This window comes from Gavia stellata, chromosome 3 (genome assembly GCF_030936135.1).
Source record: "Gavia stellata isolate bGavSte3 chromosome 3, bGavSte3.hap2, whole genome shotgun sequence".
Taxonomy (NCBI): domain Eukaryota; kingdom Metazoa; phylum Chordata; class Aves; order Gaviiformes; family Gaviidae; genus Gavia; species Gavia stellata.
In genome coordinates, this window is record NC_082596.1 from 50,540,388 (window position 1) to 50,556,837 (window position 16,450).

A 16,450-nucleotide genomic window follows, 5' to 3' on the forward strand; every position below is an offset into this window, starting at 1 on the left:
CGAAGTGGAGTGCACTTTTATAAAAGGGTTTAAAATGCTTGGCACCTTATGTTCGTTATGCTCCGGTGGTTTGCTTTGCCAGACCCCACTGTACCCCAGTGATCTTCTAATGGGATGCTTAAGGTTTGCTGGCAGTCTGGCCACACACGGGCATATTGGCAGCTCCCAGTACACCTGTAAAGTTATCTTTTGTTGAGAAATAAGGCATTTTACCTCCTGGCTGCATGGCTGTGAGAATTTGCCATGGGACCTCTTTTCTCTGTACCCCTCTGAGGGTTAAACAATCAGTGGGCTGGAGAGTGAACCAAGGGGTGTCCCAAGCGGGTGGGGTTTGCTTTATTTTTTTTCTGGCTGTTACTGCCAATCACAGAGAGTAAAGAAGGCACTCGAGGACCCGTGTGTGCCAGGCCAGCTTAATGCTGAGGCACGCAGAATGCAAGTATTAGTTTACACATACTTTCAGCAAGCATGGCATGCGGTCGTAGTGTGTCTGTTTGTCAGCATTGTCCTCAGCTTCTGACCAAAGCTTTTCATAGAAGGCCTCAGTCCAGCATTACTTGGGGGTTTTTTAGATGTCTGGGCAGTCTGACAGGTTAGTTATCAAATTAATCAGCTGTAGTGAGAGGGTGGAGCCAGGGGTGAATATTCCAGGTGTGAACCTGAGTCTGGGAATGGGAAGGGATAGTAACTGTCAGACCACTGGTGACAGAGCCAGGGAAGAAGAAGAAGCAGTGACAAGGACCTAACATGCTGGAAGCCTATGGGTTTGGGGTTTTTTTTAACTGAATTGCCTCAGATTAAGTCTTTATTGGAAGCATATTGAAGCTTGGAAATTGAAACAGTTTCAAAAACACAGGTTCAAGTAGCTACCTATCTAAGTGGGCATTTATATTTCCCTCTACCTCCTGTCTCACACGGAGGGAATGCTACTGTCATGCGTTTTGGAAGACCTGCAGGTGGGATAATAAAATTGTAACAGCTTGCCATAATTTCCTGTATCTTTTTTATTTTAGAACCATTGCTCATGATTAATGGACATGTATACCTACAGCTACAGCATTGCCTTTGCATTCATGAACTTGAGGCCAGGTCTGGCTCTCTGAGTGCCCTCTGCATGGCTTTTGTCCTTCCGCAAATGTACATGGCAATATTTTCTGTTCTGTAGGTCAGAGGAAAGCAGCATTAAAGTCCATAGGTTAGTGCGTATGTGTACCCTCTAACAAAAAACAAGAGAATAGATTTCTGTCGATTCTCTATAGCTAAGGAATTTCAAACAATTCTCTGGGGCAGAACTGAGAATTTAAAATGCAAGTCAGACATGATAACTGTGGATTGTAGTAGCATCACTTAGGCTGGATGGCAGGTCAAAACTATTGAGACAAACATTTTCTGGGTCCCCTTTCATGGTGCTGGCTATCTGCTATGGCTTATAGGAACTTTGCCCTTTATGGTGCAGTCTTATCTGTGCAGGCATCAAGGTCTGCCCTTCTGCAGTACGTGCCAGGTGCTCAGATGGCCTGTATAAGTGTTTCACTGCACGGATCGTATTGCAGGAGAAAGATTTACAAGCTGAAATTCTTTTTTCTCTGTCGTGATGAACTTCACTGCAGTGTGGCTCCCACCACATTTCCTGGAAAGATAAGGTGGACACCTGAATTCACAGTCCCACTGAATGTTGTTAAGGGAAATTTAAAATGAGGTTTTATGAAAGCAGGATTTAATTACGCAATAAATAAATATCTGCACATTTTGTAATGGCATTCCCTCATGTAGCTTGCAACCTAGAGGGGAATAACACTTCTTGCTCTTGTAATTGAAAAAAAAAATAGATTAGAAATCAGTTAGAGTGGTTTTGACCAGCTTACTTATAAGACTGAGAATTTAAAAAACTGGAAAGTGAAGTTTTCTCTGTGTTTTTGCTGCTTAGGCATTTTAAGTGAAGCAGGTAGAGGGCAGTAGGTGCTAACATTCAGGGTATCTTCTCCATTGTACCCGTGCTGGGCAAATCACTTGGCTGGTCTTCAACTGTGATTGTAGGTAACCTGATTTTACATCGAAACAGAATGGGAGCACTCACACAATCTGTTAACACAACTCAGCAGTTGGAGTTGTAACATCTTAGACTGCTAAAAGTGGGCGTCCTGGTAGGACTTAAGAATCAGCAATGAAAATAGTGCACGCATTGACTTGGGGATTCTCCATGCAAGTCAACTTTAAAGCTGACATGATTTTGCCTAACACAACTGACATACTTAGTGCCTTTTTGTTTTTCACTTTTAAAATAAATGAAATTAGAAGCATTATTTGCCATGAAAATGAATCTCTAAAAGAAGAGATTCATTTCCTCCTCTAGAAGGAGAAAAACCATAGGAGGACTACTACATGAAAAAAGCTTAATTAAAATATAATTGTATTTAATCAATGCAGTATAATTAGAAATAGTGCTTAAGACTTCATTTTAATGGCTGTTGGGCTATTTGTATTCTTTAAATGAATATCTGCTTTATGAACAAAAATCCAACACAGCTCAGTTCTCAGAAAGGCTCGTTTGTTTTTCTCTAGCGATTTTTGTGCAATTCCGAGGGAGCAAAACCAGAAAACCAACAAATTGACAGGTGATAAAAAATTCCTGTAATACCTCCTAAAAACGTGGCGTTTCCAGCCTGTGGCGTGGAAGAATGGTCTGGTGTTAGCACGTGGCTTAGGATACTGCAGGTCAATCCCTTGCTCTCAGTACACTTTCTAGGTGACTTTGGAAGTCCCCGAGGCCATTGTGTTTCTTTGTTTTTCATTGCACACAGAGCCTAATACTTTTAATATTCGGTAAGTCTGTTCTTCCTTTTCCTTGGAAATTTATCTAAGCACTGGTCAGTCTCCTGTGGTTGGAGGCGTGTGTATCAGCTCAACAGGAGAGGTAAAAAGCATCCTATGTGAGGACACTGTGGTAGGTAGGGCATCCTCCCAGAGCAGGAGGACATCACTATGCCCCTTCGGCAAAGGAGGGAAACATGCCCTCCCATTCATAAGGTCTCCCACATGTGCTCTGAAAACAGAACTGTGGGATCAAAAACGAGCATTGCTTGGAGATCTCCCTCTCACGTGGTCCCTGAAAGCACAACAAGCAAAGGGGAAACATTTCATTTTTGACACCTGGAGGAGCTTAGGTATAAACAGGCTGCTTCACTGCTCAGCATTGCTAGGGTTTAGGGGTCCTTGGCAAGACCAGAAGACAGCTTTTACATGTGCAAAGAATCTGAGTGGTGGAAACCAGCATAGTAAACACTTTGTGTGCCCAGGGATCAAGAATTGCGAATGATTTCACCGGTTGTCTGATGTACCCCCGCTGTTCAGAGCAGTGCGAGATAAAGAACACAGCTTTACTCTTCCCTTGCCTGCCTGCCGCCAGCAGGCCATGTCGGTAAGCTGTGGTGGATGTAGTTATTGAGGGTGTCCAGTCTGTGAAGTATTTTAAACTCGGGCCTTTTTTTTTTTTTAGCGTCTTGTGCTGTTGCACATAGCTGCAGCAATACTGGGTGAGGCCAGAGCTCTGTCTTGCTCCATATCCTAGCAGCAAAGTGAAACCTCCTCACGTGACTTTCCCAAACTCCAGCAGTTTGTGTTTCAGGGACTTCCTGTGCCAGAGGTGGTTTCTGTTTGCTTATCAATCCCCAAAGGATTTCCCATCTTTCAGCTTGTGCGGTTGTCGCCTGAATCCATGTAAAATTTTAGCAGCCGTTACATCCCCTGGCGAAGAGTCCCCGAGTTTCCTTTCCCAGTTGTGTGGAGAGCTGCTTCCTCATGTTTGTTTTGAACCTGCCATCTGCCTGCTTCATCTGATGCCCCCGGCCTTGTGTTCGAAGAGGCAGCGAACAGTCAGTTCTGATTCACCCCTTCCATGTCACTTACGATTTTATAGATCTCTATCCTATCTCCTCTGGATCATTGCTTTGCCAGGTTTTGTAGCTGTTGCTCCTTGTAAGCCAGTCTATACTTTCAGTCTACCACCTTACCCTCCTTTGTTCTTCTCCAGTTCCGCCCATGAGCGGAAGGATCAGGATTGCATGTAATATTTAAGAGGCAGGTGTGTGTACATACAGAAACATACGATTTCTTTTTGTTTTTTCCTCTAGTCTTAAATTTGCTTTCTCTAACTTGTGAGCACAGAGATGATGTTACACAGAAGTTTTACCACCCCAAGATCTCATTCCTGAGTAGCAGTGAGCTCAGAACTCAGTTCAGTCCACCACTTTTGAGTTCAAATTGAAAGTTTTCCCCTAAAGTTTCCTAGCATCATTTTGCATAAAGTGCACTTCACATGTCATTTTATTACCAACTTACTCTAGTAAAAAGTTCTTTAGCCTCCATCATTTCTATGCCAAATAAATTAATATCACCAGCAAACGCTGTCATTTCCCTGTTTGGTCCTCTTCTCGGGTAATTTTTAGAACATGTTGAAGAGCATGGGTCCTCAACGTGAGGGAGGAGGACTCCACTGGTGACTTTCTTCCATGGTGAGAATTGACTGTTCTCTCTCATATTCCTATGCTCTGTTTCTTATCTTTTAAATATTTTCTTTTAGAAATCCATGCAGAGATGTTCCCTCTAATTCTGTGCCTGTTAAGTTTCCTTAAGAAATCTTGTGAGAGAGGAGTTATCAAATACCTTTTGGAAAAGTATTAAAAAAAAAAAATGGAGTCCCATACAATGCAAGCCCTGAAAGAAAATAGCAGGCAGTCAAGAGACGTGTTATTGTTGCTAGTCTGAACTATTCAGTCATTTGTGACCAATCTTGGTATTCTGGTGCTGATGGTTCAGTAGCAGCTGGGCAGGCAGATGAGGGGTCTGAGGATGTGGATTTACAGCAGGTTTACGCTGATCCACGTGTGAGCTTCCCCAGAAGGGGACTTCTCCTTGCCCCCACTGTTGTTCCCAGCCACACGTCTCCATCTGCACAGCTGAAGTGGCTGATCTGAGCTGATGCGGTTGAAAATCAGCCTATTAAGCAAGCTGAGAATTTTCAGCTGGATCAGGACTGTGATGTGTCTTGACCACGCGATGCAGCTGCGCTAGTGCTGGCACAAGGGAGGAGGAGGAAGAGCATGTCACTATGCTACGGCAAGAGCCGGGCCAGACATTGAGTAGCTTAAGCCAATCATTAAATCAAGCCCTAAGAAAAGTTGTGTGCGTGTAACTTGTCTAAAGTGGTATTTTTAGCTAAGAATATCTGGGTGTTGAGTATGAGTAGGTGGTTGCACGATGGCATTTGTTTTCCAACAAAGAAATAGGAGTCCACATTGTATTAATAGAATTGGTCTATTCCCTTCTCAGAAATGAGAATTAAAAATTGAGGGATTTCTTTATGACTTATTTTCTTTGTGTCTGTATGGCATTCTCCTGTGATCTATAAGCCTGGCTTCCATTATTCCAGTGGGTTTGTTACTATGTTTAACTTACGGTTGATGCTATACAGTAGCAACCAGCAGTGTTTCCTTTTTTTTTTTTTTACTGTGATCCTGGGAGCTGTCTGTCTGAAATCCAAAGGGACAAAAAATATTGTTGAAAGTAAGGACATTACTGTTAGGTTTGTATGAACAGAAGAAATCCCAAACTCTGAGCTGTTTGCAGGAGTGCTATTTGGAGTCTCTGGCTGTACATCTAATTAACCATCCATTTAAAAACGCTGGCCACTCCTTTCATTCCCTGTCAGCAACATCAAGATGTAAAATGAATTATTCTGAAGATTTGCTTCTGGTATACTTGCAATAATTGGGCCTAGTCTTTATACTGTAAACAATCCAAAGTACACAAATTACTTTAATTATAGCAATAGGTCAATATGTTAGTGATGCCCAAAAGTTGGGGGGGGTGGATGCTCAATTATCACATTTTCTTTTTTAGATCCAACAGACAGCAGGAAATTCAGTCCTGTCAAATTACGTTTTTTACTCTTCACTAATTATTTAAGTAATAGCAATTGGTGTGGCTTTAGTCCAAAACACTTTCTAATCTGAAGATAATTTTTCCACATGTCTTTGTGTTTCTTTTCGCATTCTTAAATTAGATTTCACATACATAATTGTGTTATTTATAAATAAATATTAATAAGATAAATGGAAATATGCCTTTTCACCTTAATCTGTGGAAATATGTGAAGACCTTTCCCCTGCAGTTAGCAAGAAACCAATAACATGTTTTGTTGATAATCAGATACAATATTGACTGTGTTCCCCTGTCAGAAGAAAAGAGAAATGTCTCATCCTGAGTGCTCAATACAGTAGAAATTAGTAATTTACATGTGAATAAAAGCACCATATTATGACTATGTCACTTAGTACCTGCTGAAGCTATCTTGGTCAGTAATTCACATGCTGATTCATGTTGGGCATGCAGGATTATTTTTTAATGCCTGAAAAAACCCACAGTTCACTGGGGAAGAATAAACAAGGAGGATTTTTTTCAGTCATAATAAAATATTTTGAATCACCTGGTGCTAAGGACTCTTCAGAATTCCTTTTTCACCTTTGCAGAAGACACATTAATCTTACCCTCAATTTGGGGTATCATCATCCTACCAATATTAGTACACACCCGTGCTTTGCAAACCAGGACTGGGTAGACTTGTCTCTTCAATTGGTCTGCCAGTCATGAACGTGGCTGCAACTTCAGCTGTAAAATTCTGCCTCCCCTTTTTGTGCCTGGCATAGTACATCCTATGAGAAGATTACGTAGCTGCTTGTCTGAAGGCTGCTATGTAAATAGTAGTTGTGTGCTATATGGTCACGTTCTTCTTGTAGGTCTCCATAAAACTGCACCTGCACATTTTATGGATGCAAATTGTACGAGCTTTTGGTATGTACATACGGTCTTTTGCAAGCAGCAACAGTGTATTTTGTGGGCAGAAAATGCTTGTGTGTACAAAACCTGCAGGTGTGGCTTTAAAGCTCATTTGACAATTTACCCTCTGTGGATGAAAAAGGTGCGCTGTACCTGAGAACATCTACTTAGGCTCTGACCAAGTGATCAAATTGATACAGCATCTTTTATGCTTTTGGCACTGGGGTACTTTGCAGTTTCTGGGTACTGGATATCACCTTACCGCTGTTATTTTCAGTCTCTGTTTAATTAAAAGGAAACATTTAACCATGTTTTCAGTGACATATGTGAGTTCAGTTCTCATAATGATTTCGTCAGCTGAACTTGCTTCATCACCCCTGCAGCTTTCCACTTTTGAGCACTGCCAATATCCAAGTTGGCGTAGCAAGGATGGCACGTGGAGGGAGACACAACAGGCATTTCTAAAGCAAGCAAAAGGCTCCTGCCAAAGCAGAGTATGGTGCTGTTTGTGAGGCTTGGAGCATCAGGGTGGCAGGCCGTTGCAATTAGCCACAGTAAGTGCAATATACCTCAGTTGCTACTCAGCTAGCCAAAGTTAGTGGTAGGGCAGATTACAAGCTTGAGCTGCAGGTTTGGCTTTAAAGACATTCAGCCTACAAGAATTTTTTTTGCAAAAGCTTAAATGTGGTGGTGAATCCTTTGCAGACTGGCCTACAGAGTTGATTTTGGTTTTTTGGGGAGGTGGTCTCATAAGATCTTGATTAAATAACTACTGTCAGTTCTCTCTTACATGAATTTTCTTTTACTTCTACCCATAAATTATTGTGTCTTTTTTTCTTTTCCCATAGTTGACTACCTTTTCAGTATGGAGGATACAGTTTGAATTTTGTGATGTTCAGAGAACATGACTAAAATGTTTTAATATGTCTGTTGAACTTTTCTTGTTGAGGATTGCTTGTACGTCATTATAGGCTCTTCTTTTAAGGAGGTATTTAAAATATCAGCTATGTAGTACTGTTGGGGGAAAAAAAAAAAACCCAGTACTAAAGTTGTGTATGCAGAAAGACAGGTATAGGTGTTTAATATGGCTGTAAACTCCCATCTTTATCTGAGAACCTTATTTCTTTGTAACAATAAAAACTGAGCATCCATACTCTTTTCTTAGAATGGAGAAACAGTGGGAAGAAGAGGTTTTGTAGTGCTCTGGACAACAAAAATTGACTCAAATTGCAGTAAGCAAATAAAGAGCCTTATTTGGTAATATAACCTCCTTTGGTAGTGTTTCAGTCACATAGGCATCAATGACAAACATAAAAATTGTGTATTCTCTAATAATTCACATTGACAGATTGGAAATTGACTGCTTAGGTGAAATACTCTTGTCAAACTATCCAAATCCATTTGAGAACCAAATCTGTAGCAGTGGTTGAGCTTCCCATCCCCCTTCTCTCTCCCCAGTTTCTTTTGAGTAGCACAAACCTGAACCCGTGTGCATCTTGGATTCATATTATATTCTCAGTCATGGATGACCTTTTACAAATGACTTCCAATAACTACAGCTGAATTCAAGCACAAGAGTTGGTCACAAAAGGTCATACTCTAGTTATACAAAACGTAGATAAATTTGTACTCCCTGCAGCAACTGATTGCTGTAGGTTTTTGTTTTGTATCTGACCAATCTTAATTCAGAGCCATGCATTAGGAAAGGTTATGTGGTAGCTTTGTTTCTCTTTGCCTTTCTCCTCCTAGTTTTCTTTCCTTGTAAAATTACCCTGTTTAGAGAATTTTTTGAGTTTTCCAGGTGTTAAGGTTCTATTTCAAAGGGCTCCTATTTCACCTTTTCCTTTTCCACTCTGTCTTTGCTAGTCAATTAATTGCAGATTCTCATGCATGTAATCTTCCTTGTAAACGTGAGTGGTGTCTTTCTGTGAGTGTCACATTCTCATTGGGGAATATTTTACTTCCAAATGGAATAATCTCAGAGAAGTTATTTGAGGCCAGTGTGCTAAGAGCATGCCTTAGGGTGGCATATTTAGACCTTAAACAAAGAAACATGGCAAATTCAAACAAGTACAGTTTATTTATGTAGGCATAACTCAGAATGAGTAGTAAATTGAAAGAATATTTGCTCTCATCACCACTGGTCACTTCCTGGCCTTATGTTGTATAGACAATTCATCTCCTTTTTATTTCTGAAATACAGAAACTGTAGACTAAGGCCTCCCATGGAGACTTTGCTGTGGGACTCTACTTTGTAATTAGCGCCAAGAAGCTGGATTTTTCCACCCCTGTTTGGGCTTGCTGCCTGCTCATCTTGCACACCACTGCTTCTGATGCACACCACTGCTTCTGATTCACACCAGAGAAGCTTTGTAGCTCAGCTGTTTGTGGTGCAGTTGTCCTAGCAGGTGAGTCAAAAATAAGGTTCTGTGGGCGTAACCCTGTAGGAGCTTGTGAGCTGTTTCCCATTGGTACCGGCGCCTTCATCTTCATGTGCCGTTTCCAGGGTGTTCTAATTAAGATTATATGGGGGAAATGTGCTTTAGAGCTGCATATCAACTCATCTTCACTACAAGTGAAAACCCAACAGCTGACCTTCTTTAGGATATGCCAGATTGGATGGTCATGACTCCATGTGGCTTTGCCTTAACATGGTTAATCTGGCTGCAAATTTCAACTGCAGTCACATTCCTCGTCTGGGTGGGGGCGGCCATATGTTCTTAATATGGACAGAAACCAAGCAGGAACCAAAACCAAAGCCAAACTACTGCAATGTTTCAGCCCTACTGTGAGTGCAATGCAAAGCTTCAGCTGCCTAAGACCGTAACAGGGTATATTAAAGAGGTAGCTGTATGTCCACGGCTTTATTTCTGTGTGGAGCTCTAGTTGCTCTCCACGGTCTTTTCCATCATGACAGCTCTTACCGTGCTGTTCTTAGAGTAAATGCCAAGTAGTTTTCCTTCAGTGGAAAAAAAAACAGGGTCCACCATCCCTCATTTAACACATACTACGAACCCTGATACAGGAAACTGCAATGCACCAGCTGACAAGTGGAAACAGCTTCTTTTGTGTGAAAGCCCAGAAACCTATTTTGTCAAAAAGACATTTTGGCAGATTATGTGACCTATCCTCTAGACGATCATAATATAAAGCACCATACATAACTAGCAACATGAAAGGAGGCTGGTGGTCCACGTGATTTCAATGAAAAAGCAATGGCCCTTGCAGTGTAAGAACTGAGGCAGTTTCTACCTTAGGATTTGGATCACATTGTGACAGTTTGAGGAAATGCATCTGCTAAGCCATAATTATCTGATCTTTGCCTGCCTAATTGCAGATGAGTAGGAATCCATTATTTGCTCCATTCAGTTCCTTAAGAGAGCAGGAACCTGAAAAACTCATGAAGTAGTTAGATAGAAGGAAAAAGCATTTCAAAGCAGTTGCGTAGTGAGCTGTAAAACCAAACTGAAACAAACTAGTCTTGTTGTTGGATACAGAATGAATGCCAAATAGGCATTGAAAATATACATGACATTCAGCTGGAAACCATCCAAACCATGATATCAATATTGTGTTGATGTTAAAAACAAATATGGTGTCTGGCATGTTTCCGTTATCTCAAATCTTCCATCCTTAAAGGAAAAAGGTGACAAATTTTTACTTTCCCTTTTCCCAGATATATAAAGCACAATCTTCTAGAAAAAAACCTGGCAAACAAGCCTGCCTACTAATTCTGTGAGTGGGCATCCTGGCAATTCTGTGTCATTTGAAAATATTTATCAATGCTGATGAGGCAGAGGGCAGGTAAAACTTCAAATTTTGAATTACCTTATATTCTAACATCTCCTTGCCATAAGTACAGTAACACAATGTTAGTCAATGCAGAATTTGGTCCAGGAATGGATTCGAATTACACACACCCCCCCTCCTTTTTACGCACAACAGAATTAATGAATGAGGGCCCTCAGTCCTATTAACGACTGATGTTTCTTTGTCAGTCCAATTATTTCTTTTTTTTTCCCTTTGGGGTTTCTTCTTGTTATGACTTTGTTAGGTGGAAACTGAATGGTGTGTGTTAATCAACACAAGACATTTCGCTAGTTGGGCTTTCGTAAATGTTTTGTTTCCCAGGGTCCTTTGAACCTCCCAGGGAACAGTTCTGCATCCTTATTAGAGACTGACAATTAAAGGTCTGTTTTCATATCAAAAGTAATCACGAAAAATTAGCTAGGGAGACCTTGGAATGCTGTGAGAGTTTCAGTGTTTTGAGATGGCCAACTTTCCTTCATTTTCTTCAATCAGTATCAACTTGGGTTTCTTTTTATGTTTCCTAATGCCAGGGCAACTTATGAGTTGGCGTTGTGACAACTGAGAAGGATTATGCAATACCGTGAAGATGTGATTAATACATTTTAGGCCACTGTAATCATATTCAGTTGCATAATTATCACAGAGGTGCAAAAGTAAGCTAAACTAGGTTTTGAAGGCAATGCTATAAATGAGCAGTTTCAGTTTTCTGAATTCCTTGTTAGAAGGAGGAGGAAAATGCAATGCATATCTGCAGGAGCTGTGTTGCCTACGGATCTCAGAGATTCTGCGGATAATTTATAGGAAATGTATGGTTCTGTCCTAAATATTTTAATCTTTGTGTGCCAACTTACAGGCTTTCACAGAAGATAATCTGTTAGTGTCAGACCTTCTCAGTTATAAGTCTGAAAAACAAATCTGAGTGTTTCTTCCTCAGGCTCTGGTGCCATGGGAAATTGCTGCAGAAGTTTGTCACGAATGAGTACTTTGGTTTCCTTTCATTTCTCAGAATCTGCTCTGGTAGGTTAGGAAACCAGTAATGAAAGTGGGGTGGATCATAACTGAATAGGTTGCATATGTTTTTATTTAGGTCTATAAAAATAAAGTAAAATCCAAAGCTGTTAGTGTTTCTGTCACGAACTGGAAAAACAAAATTAAACCATATCAGAATATCAAATTCCCTCTTCAAAACTGATTTCTTATTTAGTGCTGTTCCCACTTGCAGTTAAGTGAATATGGCTATTTCAGAGCAAGGCTGAGGGTCCCCTTTGTGCCCTGGGATTCTCTCCACTTTTCTCAGTCTGCTTGGAAACCCTCAAACACTTCGGAACAGGGAGACAGACCCAGAATTTCTATTCGTCCCCTGCCGTGCTGCCATGCCACAAATATTAGTAGGATTATCTGAAGACTTAAGGAAACAAACTTTTTATTCCAAAGCCTTCATTTTATTGATGATGGTTGCTTAAAGTATAAATTGGGATATGATTTTTGGGAGGAAAAAAAAATAAAAAAGAAATCCTTTGTTGCTAGGACTTGTAGCAGTCACGTCACATAAATTGGCAGATCTGTGTATTTAAGGGATTTTACACTCTAATTAAATGCAGTAGTAGTCTTTTGCCTTTTGAAATTAAACCTTTTTTTTCTTCTGCAACTTACTTAGGGAACAAACATGCTGTCAAAATCCTTAATGTATCCAACTATTTGAACATAAGAAACAGCATCAAGCTGTTATGTGTTCTATTGGAGTGTACACATATTTCCAATCTGAATCTTTTTGTACCTGATGATCTTAATAATACTTGAGCTGGAAGTAGTTTAACATTAAAAGGAATTACAGCAGATTAATCTGTAAACCTGCACAAATATCACATTCCTTTGTATGGAGGTAAGCAGGGCATAGTGTGCATAATTACGTGTTGTTCTCTGTGTAGGTTGTGTGCGTAAGGCTGAGGAGTCGGTATTGCAGTTCCTCATGACAGCATCAATTATGGCACGCTCTTGTGTCTTGCAGTGGTCAGTTACATTAGAAAACATACATTATTCCTTTCAGTAAGGTAATCTTCCTTATAATAAGAACAAGCAAGCAAAAAAAAATTGAAAAACCCAACTTGCCCTGTAAACAGGAATTAGTGTACTCATTAGTGTATGAAAATCAAGAGGAATCTTTTAAAGAATGTGTGCTGTAATTTTTTTTTTTCTAGTGATATAGCTTGAGGTCAACCCAAGAAGGCCATTTATCTCAACCATCCAAAACCACATAAAGGTATTGTTTTATACTTTTTGCATCTGGAGAGACAAAAGAAAATCACTAAAAATGAATTGGGGAAGGTCTGTTTCTCCAGTCCTCGTGCAAAACCATCATTGGAATCCAGTTGCACCAGTTTAGCCTCAGTTAGAGTGGCAGGAGAGCAGAGCCTCAGCAAATAAAAATTGTGGTTTCTACTGGTAAATACATCTTTTGACTCAAAGTATCAGTGAAATGTAGTTGTCTGTGATTAAGGCCTTTTGATTTGCTTGTGTTTTCAAGGCCAGTCAGATGGCACTATTGAGCCCATTTAGGAACAGTTTGCCAGATGATAGGTAGAAAAAGGAAGTTTCAGGAGAAATATAGGAGAAGAACAAGCCATTCACATGCAGTCTGAGTTGCAGAAGGTGTGTCTCTTGGACTACACCAGCCACCTGCAAGGGCAGCTTCCATATAAATTTCCAGATGTCAGTAAATGTCCCAGTTAGTTTGATGTCCGTGCATCCATTCATCTTGCATAAGCTGCTACCTCATTGCAGTGGCTCTGGAAAAACTCGTAAATTTTGAATTTAGCATGTGTAGGTCTACTGATAATGAAACTTCTGGCAAGTCTCAAGAATTACCTGCATTTCATGAGACTAATGCAGGTGTTGCCTGTGGGACTGGCTGACATCTTCTGACAGTTCTGGTTTTATCATTGTCCCATTGCCTCATGTCCTTTAAATATGAAGCACTCTCTTTAGTGGTGGGTGCTTCTTGAATCCCTGTAGTGAATGCTGGTAGTCACCACAAGTGATCACAAGGCACCTAAACAGAAACATCCTTCTTGAAAGTGAGGGTGCCATAAATAAAACACCGATTACTGACTAATCACTGTAAGAGAATTCTGGGGATTTAAAAAAAAAAAAGGGCAGGACAAACAAAATTCTGGTTACTTTCAGTGACGAAGCCTTCCACTGCCCTACTGTTAGCCATCAGCTGGAAACTGAACCCCCTTTCAGCGCTGTAGGTGTTGTCCCGCTGTAACATTCTTGTGCCTTTTAAAATAATTTCTTTTTTAAAGCTGAATTCTGGAGGGACATTTTTATTTGATAGTTGCTGTTTTAGAAAGAATCTCTCTTTTTAACTTAATGATGTTCTATTAGCAGTGAGAAAGAGGGAAATAAGAGACTATTCTATTCAGGCTAAGAAAGAAGGTGTTGTTTCATGTGTTCATGCTCCTAAAACAGAAGTACAGTACACACCAGCACCTTGCAGGCTTCTCCATATAATGGTGCCAATGTATTTCCACCCTAATTTGCAGCATTGCTTTTATTACAGACCTTGGCCTCTTCTGAGCACAACTGCTGACTATGCCGAATTCACGTAGTTGTTCTGTGATGAGGACAAGGATCATCTAGCGAATAAATGGAGAACACAGTATTCAATTTGCTAGTGACCTTGAATTTGATCTCTCTTCTATCCTTAACAGCCTAGTCAATCTCTGTCCTGTTTAACCCATGTCATCATTACTGGTATATCATACAGACACTTTGGCAACTGCCTTTTCCTTGATACTATAGTATTTAAATCACCAAAAAAAAGACCTAAGAGTGAACGAGGAAAGAACTACCATAAATTCTTCTTCACCTTTTCCTTAGCAGTGTCAGGAATGGCCACAACGGTCTTTCCCAGTTTTTCTGTTCATTTTTTATATTTGTCTGAGGTAGAAACCACAAGTTTGATTGATAATGCAATTTGCATCTTGAGGCATCACTGCAAATACAATGGCATGAAAGGCTACTCTGGCGGAGCGCACTTTTCCCCCTGGGCTGACTTTAAAAACTCATTGATGTCACTTCCTTCCTCAGTCAGCAAGTGAATTTTCACTAATTCTCAAGACCAGCTGTCCATGCTGTCAACAGAAAGTTATTAAAATTCCTTTAAAGTGAATCAAAATAGCCTAAAAACAAATGCACTGGGAAACAGGAAAGCATCAGTATTCAAAGTCCACAAACCTTTGAGCAAAATAGTGTTGATCTAACCAGAGATTTCAAACACTGCTTTCCTAGCAACTAGTATATCATTAGAGAATGCTAAAAACGCATACTCCTTTAATCTTCTATTACTAACAATCTATTTGGTTAAAATAGTAGTTGCAAGAATAAATTCTGTTTCCCCCAAATATGAACTCAGTGAACAAGGGAATACATTTTGAGAAGTTTCCCCTAAATGACAATTGGGTTTTTGTGGGGTTTTTTTAGCCCAAAAAGCATGATTTTTATATTTAGCAAATAAAAACACAACACAAGCATGCAGGAAATAATTATCGTAAGAGACAATCTTGTAATATAGCCTAAAGTGATTATCTGAATTATCTAAAATGCTTTCCTTGAGAAGAGGAGTATTCTCGGGGACAAGTAGGGAAGATGATTTTCCTTTAGTTAATAAAGTCTTTATACTGTATTTTAACACTTAAAATGATTTCACCTCATTTTAAAAATTCTATCTTGTGCCACACATACCAGTATGAAAAAATTCTGTTTAAATGGAGTATCATTTCCAGTGCTGGACGAAGCAGCCACCTGTGCTACGCAGAAAGAGGCTCCCCTGACAGTTAGTAGTGATACTGACAGGTTGTAAACAGTGTCCTATCATTCTTACTTAAAAAAAACTCCAAACACTCTGGGTACATGTAGCCTAGCTGGATAGGCAAATGTGAAATTCCTGACTTTGCCCAATACACGTGGATGGTCTCCAGTAGCAAAGGGCAAGTGATTGATACCAGCTGCCCTTTTGACAACTAGTGCATGGGAACAGTAAATGAGGCAAAATTACTGTCACTTTTGATGTAAAAGGAAAGAACAGGTTTGAGGTGTCATTGCTGCTAGAGTCCCAGATGGCTGTAGAAAAGCAATGTTCTGTCTATGCTTCGACCATGTCTTCAGGAGCACACTGAAGGACACTGCAGAAGGCGGACAGAATAAGGAAGCAAGACCGTAATTCAACTTGCCACTTTGTGGATATTATCAGGGTAGAATTTCTCCCTTGAGCCAGCTGATGTCTAACGTCAGTCTTAACACAGGCACACCTAATTTTATTTTAGGGTAATGGCAGAAGCTGCTTTTCTCCTCCGATGGTCAAATCCTGAGCTGGATGCTACTAGTCTCTTAGGCGCATATACATGCAGCAGTACATCTCACAACAGTAAGATGCTTCATAGCACATATTTGAAATTTGTTGTCTTTGCTTTGAATGTTGTAATTCCTTGTGGCATTCCAGGTTAGCAAGATAGGCTACCTTTCTCAATCTTCTTTTTGTCACATCTTGATTAAGAGGGGCTTGTGTTCTTTTAATTTAGGTGGATTTCCATTTTGAAGTTTCAAGTCATTTGTACGTGTTAAATTATATTTCTTAATTACAAGGTTTGTTGGTTTTTTTTTTGCTGAATTCACTGTTTTTTGTTCTGTATGTACCTGATCATGTTCATTAAAATATGTACAAACTAATTATTTTCTTTCTCTTTCAGGGTCTGGAGAAAAATTACAACAACAGATAATCAATCAGGTATTGTGACACTTTCAT

General features: G+C 40.0%; 1 protein-coding gene across 1 annotated transcript in view; it reads left to right on the forward strand.

Annotated features, from left to right (window-relative positions):
- CHST9 (carbohydrate sulfotransferase 9) overlaps window positions 1–16,450 on the forward strand; it is an 83,787-nt gene that overhangs the window by 47,772 nt on the left and 19,565 nt on the right. The window contains exon 2 of the mRNA XM_059815740.1: window positions 16,395–16,432. Within this exon, the coding sequence (XP_059671723.1) occupies window positions 16,395–16,432 (38 nt within the window). The remainder of the gene's footprint in view (window positions 1–16,394; window positions 16,433–16,450) is intronic.